The 16,754-nt window shown below is 41.0% G+C and overlaps 1 protein-coding gene across 2 annotated transcripts in view; it reads right to left on the minus strand.

Annotated features, from left to right (window-relative positions):
* LOC121915446 (lethal(3)malignant brain tumor-like protein 4) overlaps positions 1-16,754 on the minus strand; it is a 101,732-nt gene that overhangs the window by 35,229 nt on the left and 49,749 nt on the right. The window contains exons 14-20 of one of the 2 annotated variants that reach the window (XM_042439745.1): positions 14,265-14,375; positions 11,258-11,372; positions 11,060-11,159; positions 7,730-7,894; positions 4,235-4,372; positions 3,402-3,463; positions 840-1,000 (exon numbers count right to left, since the gene is read on the minus strand). In XM_042439745.1, coding sequence (XP_042295679.1) covers positions 840-1,000; positions 3,402-3,463; positions 4,235-4,372; positions 7,730-7,894; positions 11,060-11,159; positions 11,258-11,372; positions 14,265-14,375 — 852 coding nt within the window. The remainder of the gene's footprint in view (positions 1-839; positions 1,001-3,401; positions 3,464-4,234; positions 4,373-7,729; positions 7,895-11,059; positions 11,160-11,257; positions 11,373-14,264; positions 14,376-16,754) is intronic. The other variant, XM_042439746.1, reaches the window with a different exon arrangement.

The following is a 16,754-nucleotide window of genomic DNA, read 5'->3' on the forward strand; positions in this document are numbered from 1 at the left end:
TGGAAGGAGTGCAGCAGCCAATTTGCAACACCCATGACAATTAAAGTTATCCTCTATGATAACTGTCATCCTTCGGCCTGTAAGGGAGCGAACAAGCAGGCCCAGCTCCACCAGGGCTAGCCTGAACAAGAAGAGCCCTCCCTCCAGTCCATCTGCCTTGGTCCAGGCCTCAAAGGGAGAGAATAACCACTGGACCTCATCCCCTTTCCCACCACCATTCCCTTCTCCTTTTGTGTCATCTCTTTTAGATTGTAAGCCTGAGGGCAGGGAACCGTCTAATTAAAAATAATAATTGTAAGCCGCTCTGATAGCCTTTAGCGCTGAAGGGCAGGGTATAAATACCATAAATAAATAACAAATAAATAAAAACCAAAGCATAGGATGCTCTGCAGATATGCTGTGTCACAGCTTAGGCTGCAGGAAAAAAATTGTGGCTTGCAGCAAAGAACAACATGAGCTTTGACTGAAAAATCATAGCCTTGGTAGAATGAGTCTATCACCAATCCTGCAACACTATGAGGATGTTTTGTGACACAGTCATGCAAGCATGTGGAAGACAATTGTAATGTAACGTGAGTCAGCAGCAGAAATAGGCACAGAAAAAGCTATTGTCAGCAGGGCCCCAAATAGGGCAGCTAATAAAAGGAGTGGGACGGCTGCATGAAGCAAAATTGGTGCATATTTGTCTATTCCAAATCTTTGGCTAAACTTCAGACTGAGCTTAACCCCCATCCCAAAAAATCAGCAACAGCTATAAAGGAGAAGACGAAAAGAACCACTGCTATTACACTGAAAATACTTTGCAATTAGGCTGAAGAAAAGCAGGAAGTAGAACTCACCTCTTCCACACTCCATTTGGCCACATTCTTGGCAGTGAGGCCTGAGACCTCCGGCAGCAGCTTACAGTGTTGTTCCCAGCAGAGATGGAGGCGGTGTGTAGGGTTTGCAGAAAGGGAAGGCATGAAGACAGATTGGTGGAGGGATTGCTGCAGGGCAAATGCTGTGTCCGAGACAGGGAAGAAAGATTAGTCAAACCTTATTCAGGTGCAATTTTGAAGTGCAGGCAGTTTATCTTCTGGGCTGGGTGTGCTCAGAACATGCTTCCCTTCAATTGTGTAGAAAAAAGCTTGTGTTGTTATAGCTCTTCTCAGGCTAGAGATATCCTGATGCTAACACAGGAGGAGTTGCCAGCATTCTATTGCCAAGGAAGAGAGTGGTTAACTGCATCTTCAGTTGGAAATTAATGGCACCATTCCAGCTTATATTCTATTCTCAGCCTGCTATAAGAGCACTCTGCATGCCAGATAATGACAGGCACTGGCCACCTCCCAGGAGAGAAGATTCCAAGGTCAGAAGACTGGTAGTTTCTTCCAGACATTAGTATCAGTCTCTATTTGTCAAACAACTGAAGCATTAAGAAAGCATCTCCTTCTCCCTGTCTTGCACCTCCCCATGCATATGTATGAGATCATTTAGTTATTGCTGTGTCATGGTACAGAAGGAATCTGGGGCTGACTAGACTGCAAGTGAGCCGCTAATTAAGACAGCATAGCAACATTTATTTAATGAGTAACATGGGCTATGTTTGCTTCTGAATTATGTTTGGTGCTCCCCTCCTCCACCAGGACTCATAGGGGGGAAAGGTATTCTCTAAACACTGGGACCTTTCAAGTCACAAGTACTGGAAAGGCCTCTAGTGACATCTAGTGACAATAACAAAGGATTGGGAGTTGCATCTCTTACAGAATAAAAACAGACCCAAACCAGACGGGCCAAAAGGGTCATCAGACTGCATTGATGTGGCATTTATACAACATACGCCCCAAACACATTCAGAAGCTACCTAAGGGATGGTGTCAGGTGTTTTATTGACTTTATTGACTTTAACTGGTTTTAATTATTAGGAATGATGGATTTTTAATGATGTATTGTATTGTACGGTTTTAATATGGGGGATTTTTGCTGTTTTGATTTCTATTTGTAATTTGTTTCGTACTGTATTGTATTTTATTAGTATCTTGTAAACTGCCGTGATCGAAGGAATGGCGGTATATAAATAAAATCTCATTCATTCATTCATTCATTCATTCAAAAGAGGCAACCTGAAAAAGAGTGGAAATAAACCACTCTTTTTCAGCAGCTGGTTTAAAACAGCAGCAGTAGGTCAGATTGGGACTGTGGGTGTGTGGTTGCCCTTTTTGGGCAGCCTGTTTTGCCCCTAAGTAACTGAAATACTGTACTTCTGGAATTCCTGCTTCAAATCACAGCTTTGGCATATCAAAGCAATTGCTAGAAAGCAAGCCTTCAGAGACTAATAAATTCATCATCAAATTTGTTGCACAAACCTATACATGCTTTATGTAGGATTTGCCAAAAATATGCTGGTGGGGCAAGGCCATAGTTTATTTGAAATTATGCTGGGATAGAAATGCAAGAGGTTATGCCAGTAAGGAAGATTAATCTGATTTCACCAGATAAACAATCAGTGGCCTCCAGGAACAACTGAAGGGGAGGAAGGGTGGGAGGGGCAGAGGGAAAATGTGTTATGTCTATTCAATCCCCTAACATTATTCTATTATAGAAAGGGTGCATCATATAGTGGTACAAGCTGGCTGGAGCACTGTACAAGAATACTGCTATTGCTGACTGTGGATAATATGCTGCATTACTTTCTTGTGGGTCCATAGTTTTCTTGCTAAAAACAAAGTTGTACTCCCCCCCTCCCAAATTCAAATAGAGAAGTGCCTGTATTGAAAACAATTCTTTTGGTGACTATGGGGCTGTACATACAGTCCCTAAGGGGCGGTTGGACATTGCCCCTTTTCACACTGGATCGGAGCCACAGCAACCTCATGCCACAGCCCAGATCTGGTTTTTCAAGGGTGCAAAAAGGAGCCACAAAAAGCAGCTCCTTTTTGTGCCCTTGATAGGGCGCCATAGCCACGTTGCTGTGGGTATGTGGTGTTCCTTCAGTGCTGCGTCATTTTGCCAGAGGAGCGCCACAATGCTGCATGCCATGTGGAGTGGCACGCAGCATCAGGGCACCCTGAGGGGCAGAGTCAGGCGTGCATCATGTACGCCCCGCATACGCCCCCATGCAGGCCTGCATGGCTAGTGCCTACAGGGACTATATCTGTGAGAACAGTCAGCAGAAAATGATGGAACACTGTACTTTTTCAAAAAGCAATCCAATCTTCATAACAACACTTAAAATTCACTTTATCAAAACACTGTTGTAAGAGCAAACAAACAAAAGAATCTAAATTAAAGCAGCATGCAAAATAATGGAGTTCATCTTATTAATGGAAAAAAACAGTACAACATAATCCTCATGTAACAAAAAAGCTAAGAAATCTACAATACTGTAGTTTCAAATAAACATGAACACAAATTTGACTAACCTCTTCCACCAGAATTCTGCTTCACTACATGGAACTTTATATAGCTATGTGAGGAATCAGTCCTGAAAAGACAAATTTGGATGGCAAAACAGCAAAGTATAGATATGAGAGAGAGAGAGAGAGAGAGAGAGAGAGAGAGAGAGAGAGAGAGAGAGAGGAGTTTTAGTCAGGAAGCTGAACTGTTAATAAAGAGGCTCATGACAGAAACATCTGTGTACTGAAATCTAGTTTCATACTTTACCAGTATCCATAGTACATGAAGGTTTGTGCCAAATAATCTGCTCATACTAAAAAGTTCCCCAGGACTCACACTTGCACTGCAACAAGTGCATACACCATCCCTCTAGAACAGTGGTTCTCAACCTGTGGGTCGCAACCCCTTCGGGGGTCGCCTAAGACCATCAGAAAACACATACGGTATTTCCGATAGTCTTAGGAACTGAGACACCGCTAATTTTATGGTTGGGGGTCACCACAACATGAGGAATTGTATTAAAGGGTCGCAACATTAGGCAGGTTGAGAATCACTGCTCTAGAACCAAAAACAAAAACAAAAAAAACCAAAAACCAACCCTTGGGTGTAGTTACATTCCACATCATCCAAGTTCAGATGGTAACTTTAAAACTGGCTTAAATGTGGATTTGTTCACCTGGAACTGAATGTGAACTTATTCATATACTTCATGAATTGTTTAATTTTTCTCTAAAGTCATCTATCTGTAACCAAAATCTCTTTCCAAATTTTCTTTTCTCTGCTTCAAATGTTGCTGCTCCAAGTGAAAAACTTTATTAAATTCATTAGTAGGTGTGACACACTGAAATATTCTGCTTACCTTTTGGATTTGATTTTGGTATCAGCAGAGGATACTCCTTCTGCCCAGTCCTTTTGCTGGCTGGTCTCAGACTGCTCAGAAAGACTGTGAACACTGCTTCGTCCTGATATCTCTCCATCTTCTGTGGATGACTTTCTACTAAGAAAATAATTTATCAGTAAAAGCCCCTTTCAGACATTCAGTCTAGTCAATAACAGAGCCCAAGGGAGGTCTATGTAGACCAAGCCTGTTCACATACGAGCAGCTCTCAATAAGCACTGAGTAGAAAAATTGAGTAGACCTATCTATGGACCAAAGTAAGTACAGTACTTTAACACTTTAAAAAAGAAAAAAAACCTATCCTCTGATGACAGGCAATGGCATAATCTGTCCTGGAAGCACTGATCCCCAACTACACTTTTATCTATCCAGCCTTTAGTGTGAGCACTAACAGTTATACCTGTTAGAATGTTGTATATTCTTTGGCATCATTGTCCTTTGCTTCATCCTTTAGATCCTTTGTTATATGCTCCTAGGTTTTACCTTCAACTTATCCATGGGTCATATAAAAAATCATAGAATCGTAGAGTTGGAAGAGACCACTAGGGCCATCCAGTCCAACCCCCTGCCATGCAGGAAATCTAAATCAAAGCATCCCTGACAGATGGCCATCCAGCCTCTGTTTAAAGACCTCCAAGGAAGGAGACTCTATCACCCTCCGAGGGAGTGCATTCCACTGTCGAACAGCCCTTACTGTCAGGAAGTTCCTCCTAATGCTGAGGTGGAATCTCTTTTCCTGTAGCTTGCATCCATTGTTTCGGGTCCTGTTCTCTGGAGCAGCAGAAAACAAGCTTGCTCCCTCTTCAATATGACATCCTTTCAAATATTTAAACAGGGCTATCATATCACCTCTTAACCTTCTTTTCTCCAGGCTAAACATCCCCAGCTCCCTAAGTCGTTCCTCGTAGGGCATGGTTTCCAGACCTTTCACCATTTTTGTCGCCCTCCTTTGGACACGCTCCAGTTTCTCAATGTCCTTTCTGAATTGTGGCGCCCAGAACTGGACACAATATTCTAGGTGGGGCCTGACCAGAGCAGAATACAGTGGCACTATTACTTCTCTTGATCTAGACACTATACTTCTATTGATGCAGCCTAAAATAGCATTGGCCTTTTTAGCTGCCGCATCACACTGTTCACTCATGTTCAACTTGTGGTCTACTTGGACTCCTAGATCCCTTTCACACGTAGTTTCATTCAGCCAGGTGTCACCCATCCTATATTTGTGCATTTTATTTTTCCGCCCAAAGTGCAATACCTTACATTTCTCCGTGTTGAATTTCATTTTGTTAGCTTTGGCCCAGCTTTCTAGTCTATTCAGGTCATTTTGAATCTTGATCCTGTCCTCTGGGGTATTAGCTATTCCCCCTAATTTGGTATCATCTGCAAATTTGATAAGTATGCTCCCAATTCTGTCATCCAGGTCATTGATAAAGATGTTGAATAGCACTGGGCCCAGGACAGAGCCCTGTGGGACCCCACTGGTCACTTCTCTCCAGGATGAAAAGGGGCCATTGTTGAGCACCCTTTGGGTTCGGCCGGTCAACCAATTACAGATCCATTTAACAGTTCCTTTGTCTAGCCCACATTTTACAAGCTTGTTTGCATGAATGTCATGGGAAACCTTGTCAAAGGCCTTACTGAAATCAAGATATACTATATCCACAGCATTCCCTTCATCTACTAAGCTGGTAATTTTATCAAAGAAAGAGATCAGGTTTGTCTGGCATGACTTGTTTCTCTGAAACCCATGTTGACTTTTTGTGATGATGGCATTGCCTTCTAGATGTTCACAGACTCTCTGTTTAATGATCTGCTCCAGAATCTTTCCTGGTACTGATGTCAGACTAACTGGACAATAATTGTTGGGATCCTCTTTTTTCCCTTTTTGAAGATGGGGACGTTTGCCCTACGCCAGTCTGCTGGGATCTCTCCTGTTTTCTAGGAGTTCTCAAAGATTATTGCCAATGGCTCCGATATTACATTTGCCAGTTCTTTTAATACTCTTGGATATAGTTCATCTGGTCCTGGAGACTTATATTCATTTATATTAACAAGGTATTCCTCTACTATCTCTTTACTTATTCTGTGCTGAAATTCCCCTATTCTGTCCTCTGCTCCATTATCCTCAGGTTGAGCACCCTTTGCCTTTTCTGAGAAGAATGAGGCAAAGAAGGTGTTGAGTAATTCTGCCTTTTCTCTGTCCCCTGTTAACATTTTGCCATCTTCTCCACGCAGTGGCCCTACTATTTCCTTCTTCTTCCTTTTGCTGCGGACATATCCAAAAAAGCCCTTTTTATTGTTCTTAACCTCTCTAGCAATTAAATCATTAATTTTAGCCCCAAAACTTGACCTTGACCTATACATGAGTTCTAATTACTTGAGTAAATAATAATAATAATAATAATAATAATAATAATTATTATTATTATTATTATTATTTATACCCCACTCTTCAGCCAAGGCTATGAGAGCGGCTTACAATTTGTTAATTAGACATTTCCCTGCCCTCAGGCTTACAATCTAAAAACGACTGTCGTTATTTCAATTGGGAAATGTGTTGCATTTTACAGCAAAATGGCACTCAGTCAGAAGGCCACTAATAGTAATGACTTATGTGGGGAGCAACTCGCTGAACAGAAGCTCCGTGTTGTGGACTAATGGGTTTCCAGTCTCCACACTTTCCTCAAAACAAAACACACAAAGATAGCCAAGAGTCAGATTTCAGGAATTGAGGAAGAGACACTGGACTGGACTGCTTCTTGAATCTGATTTCTGAGTTAGGAATACAGTGGTGTCTCGGGATACGAAATGATCGGGTTACGAAATTTCCGGGATACGAAAAAGTTGGATTGGCAAAAACTGTTTCGGGTTACGAAATATTTTTCGGGTTACGAAATTCATTTCGGCGCGAAATTCAAATGCTGCAAAGTGCAGCTATAGGCTTTCCAGTGCTAACGGAAAAGTGTTTCGGGTTACGAAATTTTCGGGTTACGAAAGGAATGGCGGAACGAATTAATTTCGTAACCAGAGGCACCACTGTAATGGTAAAAGAGGGCATGCCTGAAGGGCATGATCACCTTAAGAGAGCAGGATTTAAGGCCTGACTAGAACAAGACTTAGTACTGTTCCTTGCTGTGGCTGACATGATGGATTGGAGGAGCTGGATGAAAAAGTCTAGAACCCTAAATCCATCTCTTCCTCTCCCCATCTAATGTTTACTGGTCTTTTAGATAATAGCTTAAAAATAACAGGTATACTCTAGTTCAGCATCTTCCAACTTGGTAACAAGGATGAAACTAAAAGGGAACGTATCAAATATAATAGCTCTGATTTTAAGATGCCTCCAGATATTTAGGCATTCAAGTACATGCACTATTACTTGCCCCTGGTACAAATAGTTTTTTAAAAATGTGGCCAAGATTTAAGACCTTAAGATTAAATTTAAAGGTTCACCTTGACTGTGGAGAGTCTTCTTGAAAATCAGTAAGCGATACAGTAGCTTCAGGTTTCTTGAGTTTTTGAGCAATGAAACTTAGTGAAGGTTTTTCTCCACCAAGGCGATCCTGTAAGGAGCACTCTCGGTTGCGATTGATTTCAGAATATGGGCAGCCAATCAATCTGCATTAAAAATGGAAAATATAATCTAATTATTCCACTTTCTCCTTTAGAGGACCTTACAAACTAGGTGAGCTTATATAATACAGCAATTTGCAAGAGCAACAAATAACAGGATGTTCAGCAGCCTCAGGCTAAAATAGAAATTCTTCAGAGAGAGAGAGAGAGAGAGAGAGAGAGAGTTTTCAGATAGAGAAGGAAAAAAGTACATTACCTGACAAAATAACTCAGTCCCTCAGGAGCACTTAGTAGCTGAATGAACTTGTAAACTAAATTTTATTTCACAAATATCAAGGACACACTGGTTTTTTCATACCTCTCTATTGCTCTCAGATACCAACTTTTACATAATATATAATGTAGCCAGATTTTGTGAGCAGTGGTTAAAATATGGCAGACAATGATTTCGGCAAGACACTAACATTAAACTTGTCTGGATGTATTGAGGTCATCCTGAAGGGATGATTTTAGATTATGTTTTAACCAGCTTTCTTTTATACTGTACTGTACTATTTTACTTGTGCTGGCCTATGACTGTAATAAAGAAATTCTATTTTCTCTGTAATTTAAAGCAAATCTTTACACAAAATCCAGAAAGCAGTGTGTGTGTGTGTGTGTGTATGGTTAGCTAGAAGGCAAGGTATATTGAAGGTTAAGCAAGGGGTGACTTAATATATTGCATTACACACCTTAAATAAAGACAATAAAAAAACAACAACTATGATCTAGCTCTCGCAAAGAAATGGATTCTAGCCTTCCCTTGAGAACACATACACTTCTGGCACCTTCTCAGTGACCAACAGCAGGCTTTTCATGCTGAAGATAAAGAATTCAGGATTTGAAAGAGTGATTACACTTTAGTTAGAACCACCTCATTCATCTAGGTTGCTAGGATTATACAGCACAGTTCTTAAAAGATTTATGATGGCTAATTTGTTTCTCTATGCTCTAATCAAAGTACTGATTTTGACCTTTTGGCTCTACCCAAATATTAATCTCCCCTCATTGTGAATTAACACTGCCAGGAAAGGCTCTCTTGTGAGTGGATCCTCCATCTAAAGTGCAGCAGGTGATGACAATGTTTTGAACCTTTTCAGAAACAGGATATCAGTTATGGAACTTTCTACCCAGGTTGTGTCATGATCCAAGACCCTAGCAGTGACCTGAAAATGGACTTGAAGGCTGGAGAATCAGTTGTATCAACAAGAAAGCACTGGGCCTGAGTATCACTGGGGAACCAGAAAGCCTCAAATCCTGGACCACTACTGACCACCACTTGTAGCAGGAGCTCTTGAAAAGAAGGATGAATGCTAGAATCCAGAACAAAGATGGATACCATTAAGGCTCCTTACTTTGTAGGAAGACATGGAGTCCAAGAGGAAGGTCCAGAACCAAAGCATAAAATCTCTTCATCAGGTTAAGTTGCTCACTCGGAGCAATTCCAAGTATTGCAATGATCAACAAGCCCTGCTGCATCAACATAACATGGATGTTCATTGGGCATTCTCCCTACTTGCTTTTAGATGGCAGGTGGAAACCTTTTTATTTCAAAGCACCTTTAATTTTGCTCAAAGAGATGTGCTGTATACCAAATATACCATATCAGGGGGTGCTGAAAAGTTCTTGCCCTGACCCTCTTTCCAAAATCTGAGTGTAATTTTGTCATCAAAGCTTGAAAGAGTGTTCTTTTGTATTATAGACTGCTAATTTGCTGGATCAAACCTCTAATTTCTGAAATTATTCAGATCATTGATAGAACAATGTCAACAAACAGTGTGGAATTTTCATGCACTGAACTCTGGGCAGTCAAGAAGTTCTTGTTCCCCCAGTAGAAAACTCCAAAGGAAATCCGTAACTGTATGATCCAAACATTGAGTGAAAAGTGCCCATCATACTCAATTGTGAAGAAGTGGTGTGCTAACTTTCAGCATGGAGCGTCTGAGACCCAAGATGCAGAAAGATCAGGCAATTGCAAATAAATAAACAGAAATATGTCTTGCTTGACAGAGAGCATTCTCTGAAGATGCCGGCCACATGCTGGCAAAACGTCAGGAACAAACTCTTCTAGAACATGGCCACATAGCCCGAAAACCCCACAAAAAGCCATCCCATCTTTGTTTCACCGTTTAAAGTTTCTTCTTCAATAACACTGGAACAGTTTTTAAAGTCACTATTATGTGCTTTCAAGTCATTTCCAATTTATGGTGACCCTGAGGTGACCCTATCACATTTACTCAAATTAATACTTCATCTGTTGTTTTTATGTCCCTTCAAGACATATCTATCTTATGGCAACCCTATAACAGGCAAGTTTCTTCAGGCGTTTGCCTTTGCCTTCCTCTGAGGCTGAGAGTGTGTGACTTGCCCAAGGTTTCCATGGCTGAGGAGGGATTCAAACCCTGGTGTCCAGACTCACAGTCCAACACTCAAACCACTACACCACACTGTACAAGCAGGAACAAGCCACTGAAGCTCTCCTTAAGGCAGGGAGTAATTATCTACTCCTTGAACTGATTAGAGTTTGTATTCCTTTTTACTGAGAAAAGGATGTCTCAAGCCACTGAAGCTCTCCTTGTCCATTGGTACAGTTGTGAGATACTTTGGGATTGTAAAGGGTAGCCTGGGATTCGCATACAGTCCCAAGGCAGGTTTTTATGGTCCTTGACTAACAGAGTTCTCTTTTTCTGCCCCACCTTTCAATTAATAGCTGGGAGGCCCCAGGAACACAAAGCAAATGCCACCTACACCAATTAACATTTATAAAGTATTTTTCAAAATCAATGGACTTTTCAGCTATTTCCAGTTTGGGAGTTTTGTCAGTCTCAGCAGATTGCAAAGGATTCTAGAAGAAAACTGGCTCCTAGACGCATTACTTTCACCCTGCCCCTGTTCTAAACCATCTGATCTGTCTTTTTCCCTTTAATGTAGCCCCATTTTATATCTCAGGTTTGATGCCACTTTTCTGTGGTATCAGTATTACGTTTGGCAGTGAAACCAAGTACAACGCACAAGGGGGAAGTACAAGAACAGGATTTTAGAGCATGAATTTATATATGCATTTATATTCATATTTCACTGAGGCTGCACTACTTGAAAAAGACGTGTTTGACAACACAATGCCCTCAACAAGCCACTTAAAATCATACCAGAACTCTCAGACACACATACGTGTAATGTGTTCCATATCTGGGGCCTCTAACATGACCCAATCCTTGACAACCTGGAGTAGGGCATCCTTGTCCTGCTGTCCCAGATGGATCTGCAGTACCTAAAAAAAAATTCAGTAACAGATTTCACTTCCAAGTCTGGTTTCAAATAATTATGTAAAGAGGGTATAAAAATAACCTGCATCATTCGTCATCTCACCTGGTGGAAGCTGTAGGTCATGTCCAGTTTTTGCACACCAGCCCACAGGGTGAATGTTTGGACTATCGGCATCAATCCAGAAATCAAAATAATTGTCCCAACCATCAAAATGTATCTAACCAGGAAGGAAAACAAATGAAGAAAAGGTTGGGACATTATGGAAGTGATAAAACTGTCTATGTAATATCTTGGAGTTCTTTGTAGTAGCCTGCAATTCTTTGGAATGAACTGCCTTGGGAGACTGTGCACTCTCCTTTGTGGATGTCTTTACACAGAGGCCGGATAGCCATCTCAGGCGTGATTTGGGTCTGTACGGCAAGGGGTTCAACAGTGGTTCTGGTCCTACCTCTCTGGGAGGTCCCAGATGGTGCAGCTGGGAGACGTGTGCTCCGATGAGAGGGCCCTTAAAACTGGGGTCCCTCAAGGAGCCATTCTGTCTCCCATGCTATTTAACATTTACATGAAACCGCTGGGAGAGATCATCCGGAGATATGGGGCGCGGGGTTATCAGTACGCTGATGACACCCAAATAATTTTCTCTATGTCTCCGACTGATGCAGTGACTGATGATGGCGTCTCTCCTCTCGTGGCGTGCCTGGAGTCAGTAATGGGCTGGATGAGGGAAAACCGACTCAGATTGAATCCAGAGAAAACGGAGGTACTTGTGATAGGTTCCCCTGGTCCAGGAATGGCGGTAGTTCCACCTGTCCTGAACGGGGTCACGCTCCCTGTGAAGGACTCTGTGCGCAGTCTGGGGGTGCTTCTTGACTCGTCGCTTCACCTGACTGCTCAGGTGAATGCGACGGTCAAGAACACCTGCTATCAGCTTCGGCTTATTCGCCAGCTGTGCCCATACCTGGACCAGAGGGACCTTGAAACGGTAGTACACGCTCTGGTAACCTCGAGATTGGATTTCTGCAACGCACTCTACATGGGGCAACCCTTATACCAAACCCGGAAGCTACAAATGGTTCAGAATATGGCAGCCAGGCTGGTCACTGGTACTTCCAGGGCCAGCCATATTACACCAGTGCTCAAAGATCTGCATTGGCTGCCTATTCGCTTCCGGGCACAATATAAGGTGTTGGTAATGACCTATAAAGCCCTAAATGGCTTGGGCCCAGGATACCTGAAGGACCGCCTCTCCCCATACAATCCGTCCCGCACCCTCAGAACATCTGGGCAGCAACTACTTAGGGTGCCAGGGGCTAGGTTGACCTCCACTACGAGGAGGTCATTTTCCATCGTCGCCCCGGCCCTTTGGAACACGCTGCCCATTGAGCTCCGCTCGGCCACCTCCCTGGCCCAATTTAGAAAGGATCTTAAAACCTTTCTATTTCAGGATGCATTCCCCGATTAGAGTCCAGTGGGCCTCCCTTCCTCTTTTGTGGCAAAGAGGACAGGCTAACGGGGCTTTTATTCTGTTGTGTATTGTGTTAATTCTGTTGTTTATGATGTTTGATGTATATGATGTATTTTATTGTTTTAATATGCTGTAAACCGCCCTGATCTTCGGAAGGGCGGTATAAAAATAAAGTTTTTATTATTTTATTATTATTAACTAAGTAACTTTTGCAATCCTTTTCAATTATATGATACCATAATTCTACATATTAAGAATCAGTGATATTCATACAACCCCTTCCGGCTTTAGGACTAACACAGTCTTTTAGTTTAGTCTGTTGAGGACACCTGGTGAGTAAACACAAGAATTTGTCCTACATTGACTCAGGCCATGAGGGATTCATCTAGCTCAGTACCATCTATACTGACTGGTAGCAGGTCTCCTGAGCTTAAAAGAGGAATCGTTCCCAATTCTTTCTGTAGATGCTGGGGAGTGAGTCTGGAACCTTCTGCATACAAATCAGGTGCCCTTTCTCTGAGCTATGGTCCTTCCACAATAAAGACACAGGGCCTACTCAAAATTAAAGGGAGCACACTTTCTTCATGTGAATGAGGATGAGTTTGGCAAGATCTTGCATTTGGACATCTAGGAAATGTGAATATTCAGTAAGAACAAATATTTGTTAGCTTGTACTAATGAAAATTTCCTTTAAAAACATGTAGAGGAAAAGATGCCAGAAATGCTCTTGGAAGTTTCATTTAACATGGTATTTCATAAGCACTGGTCCATATTTCACTTTGTTTCTGAGTCAAATTTCTTTTCTGGACAACTTGAAAAATGATCTGAAATGACTTCAGACAAACTCTTTCTGAACAAAAAATGTAGCTGTTTTCAACCTTGGTGATCACTGATTTTGTATTGGCCACAAGGTACTCTGGTAACTACATTAAACTATGAATTTTACATCAAATAAACCAGACATGAGAGGAACTCTTCCATTGTTTATGCTGCTGCTTACAATTCAACTGTAAACTTTGAAAAGCCAAGAACAAAAGACATGGTACATTACTTTCCTGGTCTCTATACAATTCCTTCATTATGTTTTTTTTAATTAAATTTTTTAAATTAGGTATCCTCAGAGAGAGAATGCTGGTCTATAAGAATCATTGCTTCAACCCAGTAAGAGAGTTCTGATATTATTAATTCTAATCCTTCTGAATAAGAATTGAAGCAAACTACTAAGGTTCACAGGGGGGAAATTCATTGTTCACTCACCCAATCTGTGAACTGAGGAAGATTTTCAATCTCTGTATCTGACAAACTTCAATTTTATACAGTAATTGGAATGCAAGCTGATATGATTATTATAGGATGGAAAGTAAAACCCTGATGTTGAGATCTTCTTTGAAAGTAATCCTTAAGGTATGAGAGCTCTAACATGGCAAATTTATGTGAAACTGCTTAAGGTGGAGAAATATACATGCAGCAACTGTAGTTTCACACTAAGCAACATTAAAAGAAAATCTAGCAATATCGATCAGGAGTGTTGCAATTTGTATTGGGGAATAAAATCTATTTGCCATATTGCTTTTTTTTCTAAAAAGCTTGAACAAAAGTATTATTTTTAAATAGCCCTATGGCTTATTTGAATAAAGCATATACCTTGACATGATGGTCATCTTTATCAACAATAGTTGCCACTCTAATTAACATTGGATTTCTTTTGTCCACAGCTTCTAGTTTCATATTAGCCTGAAATCCATGAGCTGGGCGCTGTAACAGAATATATTGCAAAATGGAAACAAAAATCACTGAAGTTATAGTGCAATCAGTATAATCACTTAAAGGCCCAGTGTGGACACAATGCTAAACTATAAGCCATTATTACAAGAACAGGCCAGCTCAAATGTTCCACTATTGGAATAATCAGAGGATGGGATCAGAAGAATCTGCTTCTGGTACAAATTAACTACTAACTGTAGATGTAATTTTGATGCAAACAACAAAAATCAGTTAGTTTAAACTGAGAAGCAGATACTTCAAATCTTCTATGACAAGTGCTGGGATAGAAAGAAACATTCAATTTGGCTTATTTCTATAATTTCTATGATGTAGTGTTAATGACAGCCAGTGTAGCATAGTGGTTTGAGTGTTGGATTATGACTCTGGAGAGCAGGGTTTGATTCTCAGATTGGCCATGAGACCCACTGGGTGACCCTGGGCAAATCACATTTCAGCCTCAGGGCAAGGCAATAGCAAACCTCCTCTCAGCAAATATTGCCAAGAAAACCCCATGATAGGTTCACCTTAGGGTCGCCCTAAGTCGGAAACAACTTGAAGACACACAACAACAACAACAACAACAACAACATACTGGATATATCCTTTTATGCCACAGGAATAAATCCACACCACTACTGCACTTACAGTCACTAACAACACTCCTTTAAGCACCCATTTAGATATTTAAAGAATGCAGTCATGTCGCCCCTCAGTCTTCTTTGGCAAGTTGGACAATGGTCCTTATGGTCTCTTCCAGCTGTATGATTCTTTACCGGGCCAAACATGCCTAACTCTCTCAAATCTTTCCTCATATTTTGTACCTCTTGTCATCCTTGCTGCTGTTCTCTAAACCTACTCCAACTTGTCTATATCCTTCATATAATGAGATGACCAAAATTGAATGTACTACTCAAGATGAAGTCTGATCAGTGCAGAATATAGTGGGACTATTAAATGTACAAAACACTGCAACCAGAATGCTGACTGGGGGCAGTTTCAGGGAGCGTGTAACTCCCTTGTTAAAATAGCTTCACTGGCTACCGGTTCGTTTCTGGGCAGAATTCAAAGTGCTGGTCCTATAAAGCCCTACATGGCTTAATTCCAGATTATTTGAAAGACTGTATCTCCCCATACAAACCTGCTAGAGCCCTAAGATCTTCCGAGGAATGCTTTGTCCTGGTCCCGCCACCATCACAGGCTTGCCTGGTGAGGACATGAGAGAGAGACCCTTCTCAGTGGCTGCTCCTGCCCTCTGGAATGCCCTTCCGTGAGAAGCAAGGCTGGCCCCCTCCCTGCTTGCCTTTCAAGCAAAAATGGCTTTATTCAGGCAGGCTTTTGATGTATAATCATGGGGTGGCTTGGACGTTTGTTATATAGAGTGGATATAATGGTTTTAGGTGGTTTTAATGTCTCTAATTTTATATTGTTTTTAGATGATATTTTTAATTGTTTTATTGTAATATGTTTTTAGAATTTTTATTTGTGAGCTGATTTGGGTCCCTTTTGGGGAGAAAGGCGGGACAGAAATCAAATCAATTACATCCCTTGTATTGATAAGTACAATTCTATTAATGCAGGCTAAAATATTATTTGACTTCTTTGCTGCAGCATCGTACTGCTGGGTCATGTTCAACTTAAGATCAAAAATAATTCCAGGGTCCTTTTCACATGTACTGCTGATAAGCCAAATATCTCCCATTCTATACATGCACATTTGGTTTTTGTGATCCAAATACAGAATTTTGCATTTGTTTCTGTTGAATTCCATTCTATTAGTTTGAGCCCAATTTTCTAGTTTATCAAGATCTTCAAAAACACCTATCTTCCAATGTGTTAGCTACACCCCTCCCAGTTTTGTATTAGCCCCAAACACAATAAGATTCTCCTTAACTCATCAACTAAATTATTGATAAAAAATATTGAAGTGTTGGTCCCAGGACAGAACCTTGTGGCACTCCACCAGAGACTTCCCTCCAGTTTCAAACTCAGCCATCGATGATTACACTTTGAACACACTTTTCCAAAGAGTTGTGGATTCATCTGATACTGTTCCCATCTATTCCACATTCAGTTAGTTTGTAAATCAAAATTTTATAGGGGGCTTTATCAAATGCTTTGTTGAATTCAGATAAACAACATCTACAGTATTCCCCCCATCTAATATCTAATATAATAATAGACGCTATGATTCTAATAAACTTTGTTGTTGTTATCCACCCTCGAGTTGATTTCGACCCATGGCGATCCTGTAGATGAGATGATATATATATTACCATGCTGACTCCTACAAATCACTGCATTGTCATTCAGATACTTGGAAAAGACTTCTTTATCAGTTTACAACTTGGAGAAAGAAACTTTAAAGTCTGT

Source organism: Sceloporus undulatus, chromosome 9 (assembly GCF_019175285.1).
Source record: "Sceloporus undulatus isolate JIND9_A2432 ecotype Alabama chromosome 9, SceUnd_v1.1, whole genome shotgun sequence".
NCBI classification, from domain to species: domain Eukaryota; kingdom Metazoa; phylum Chordata; class Lepidosauria; order Squamata; family Phrynosomatidae; genus Sceloporus; species Sceloporus undulatus.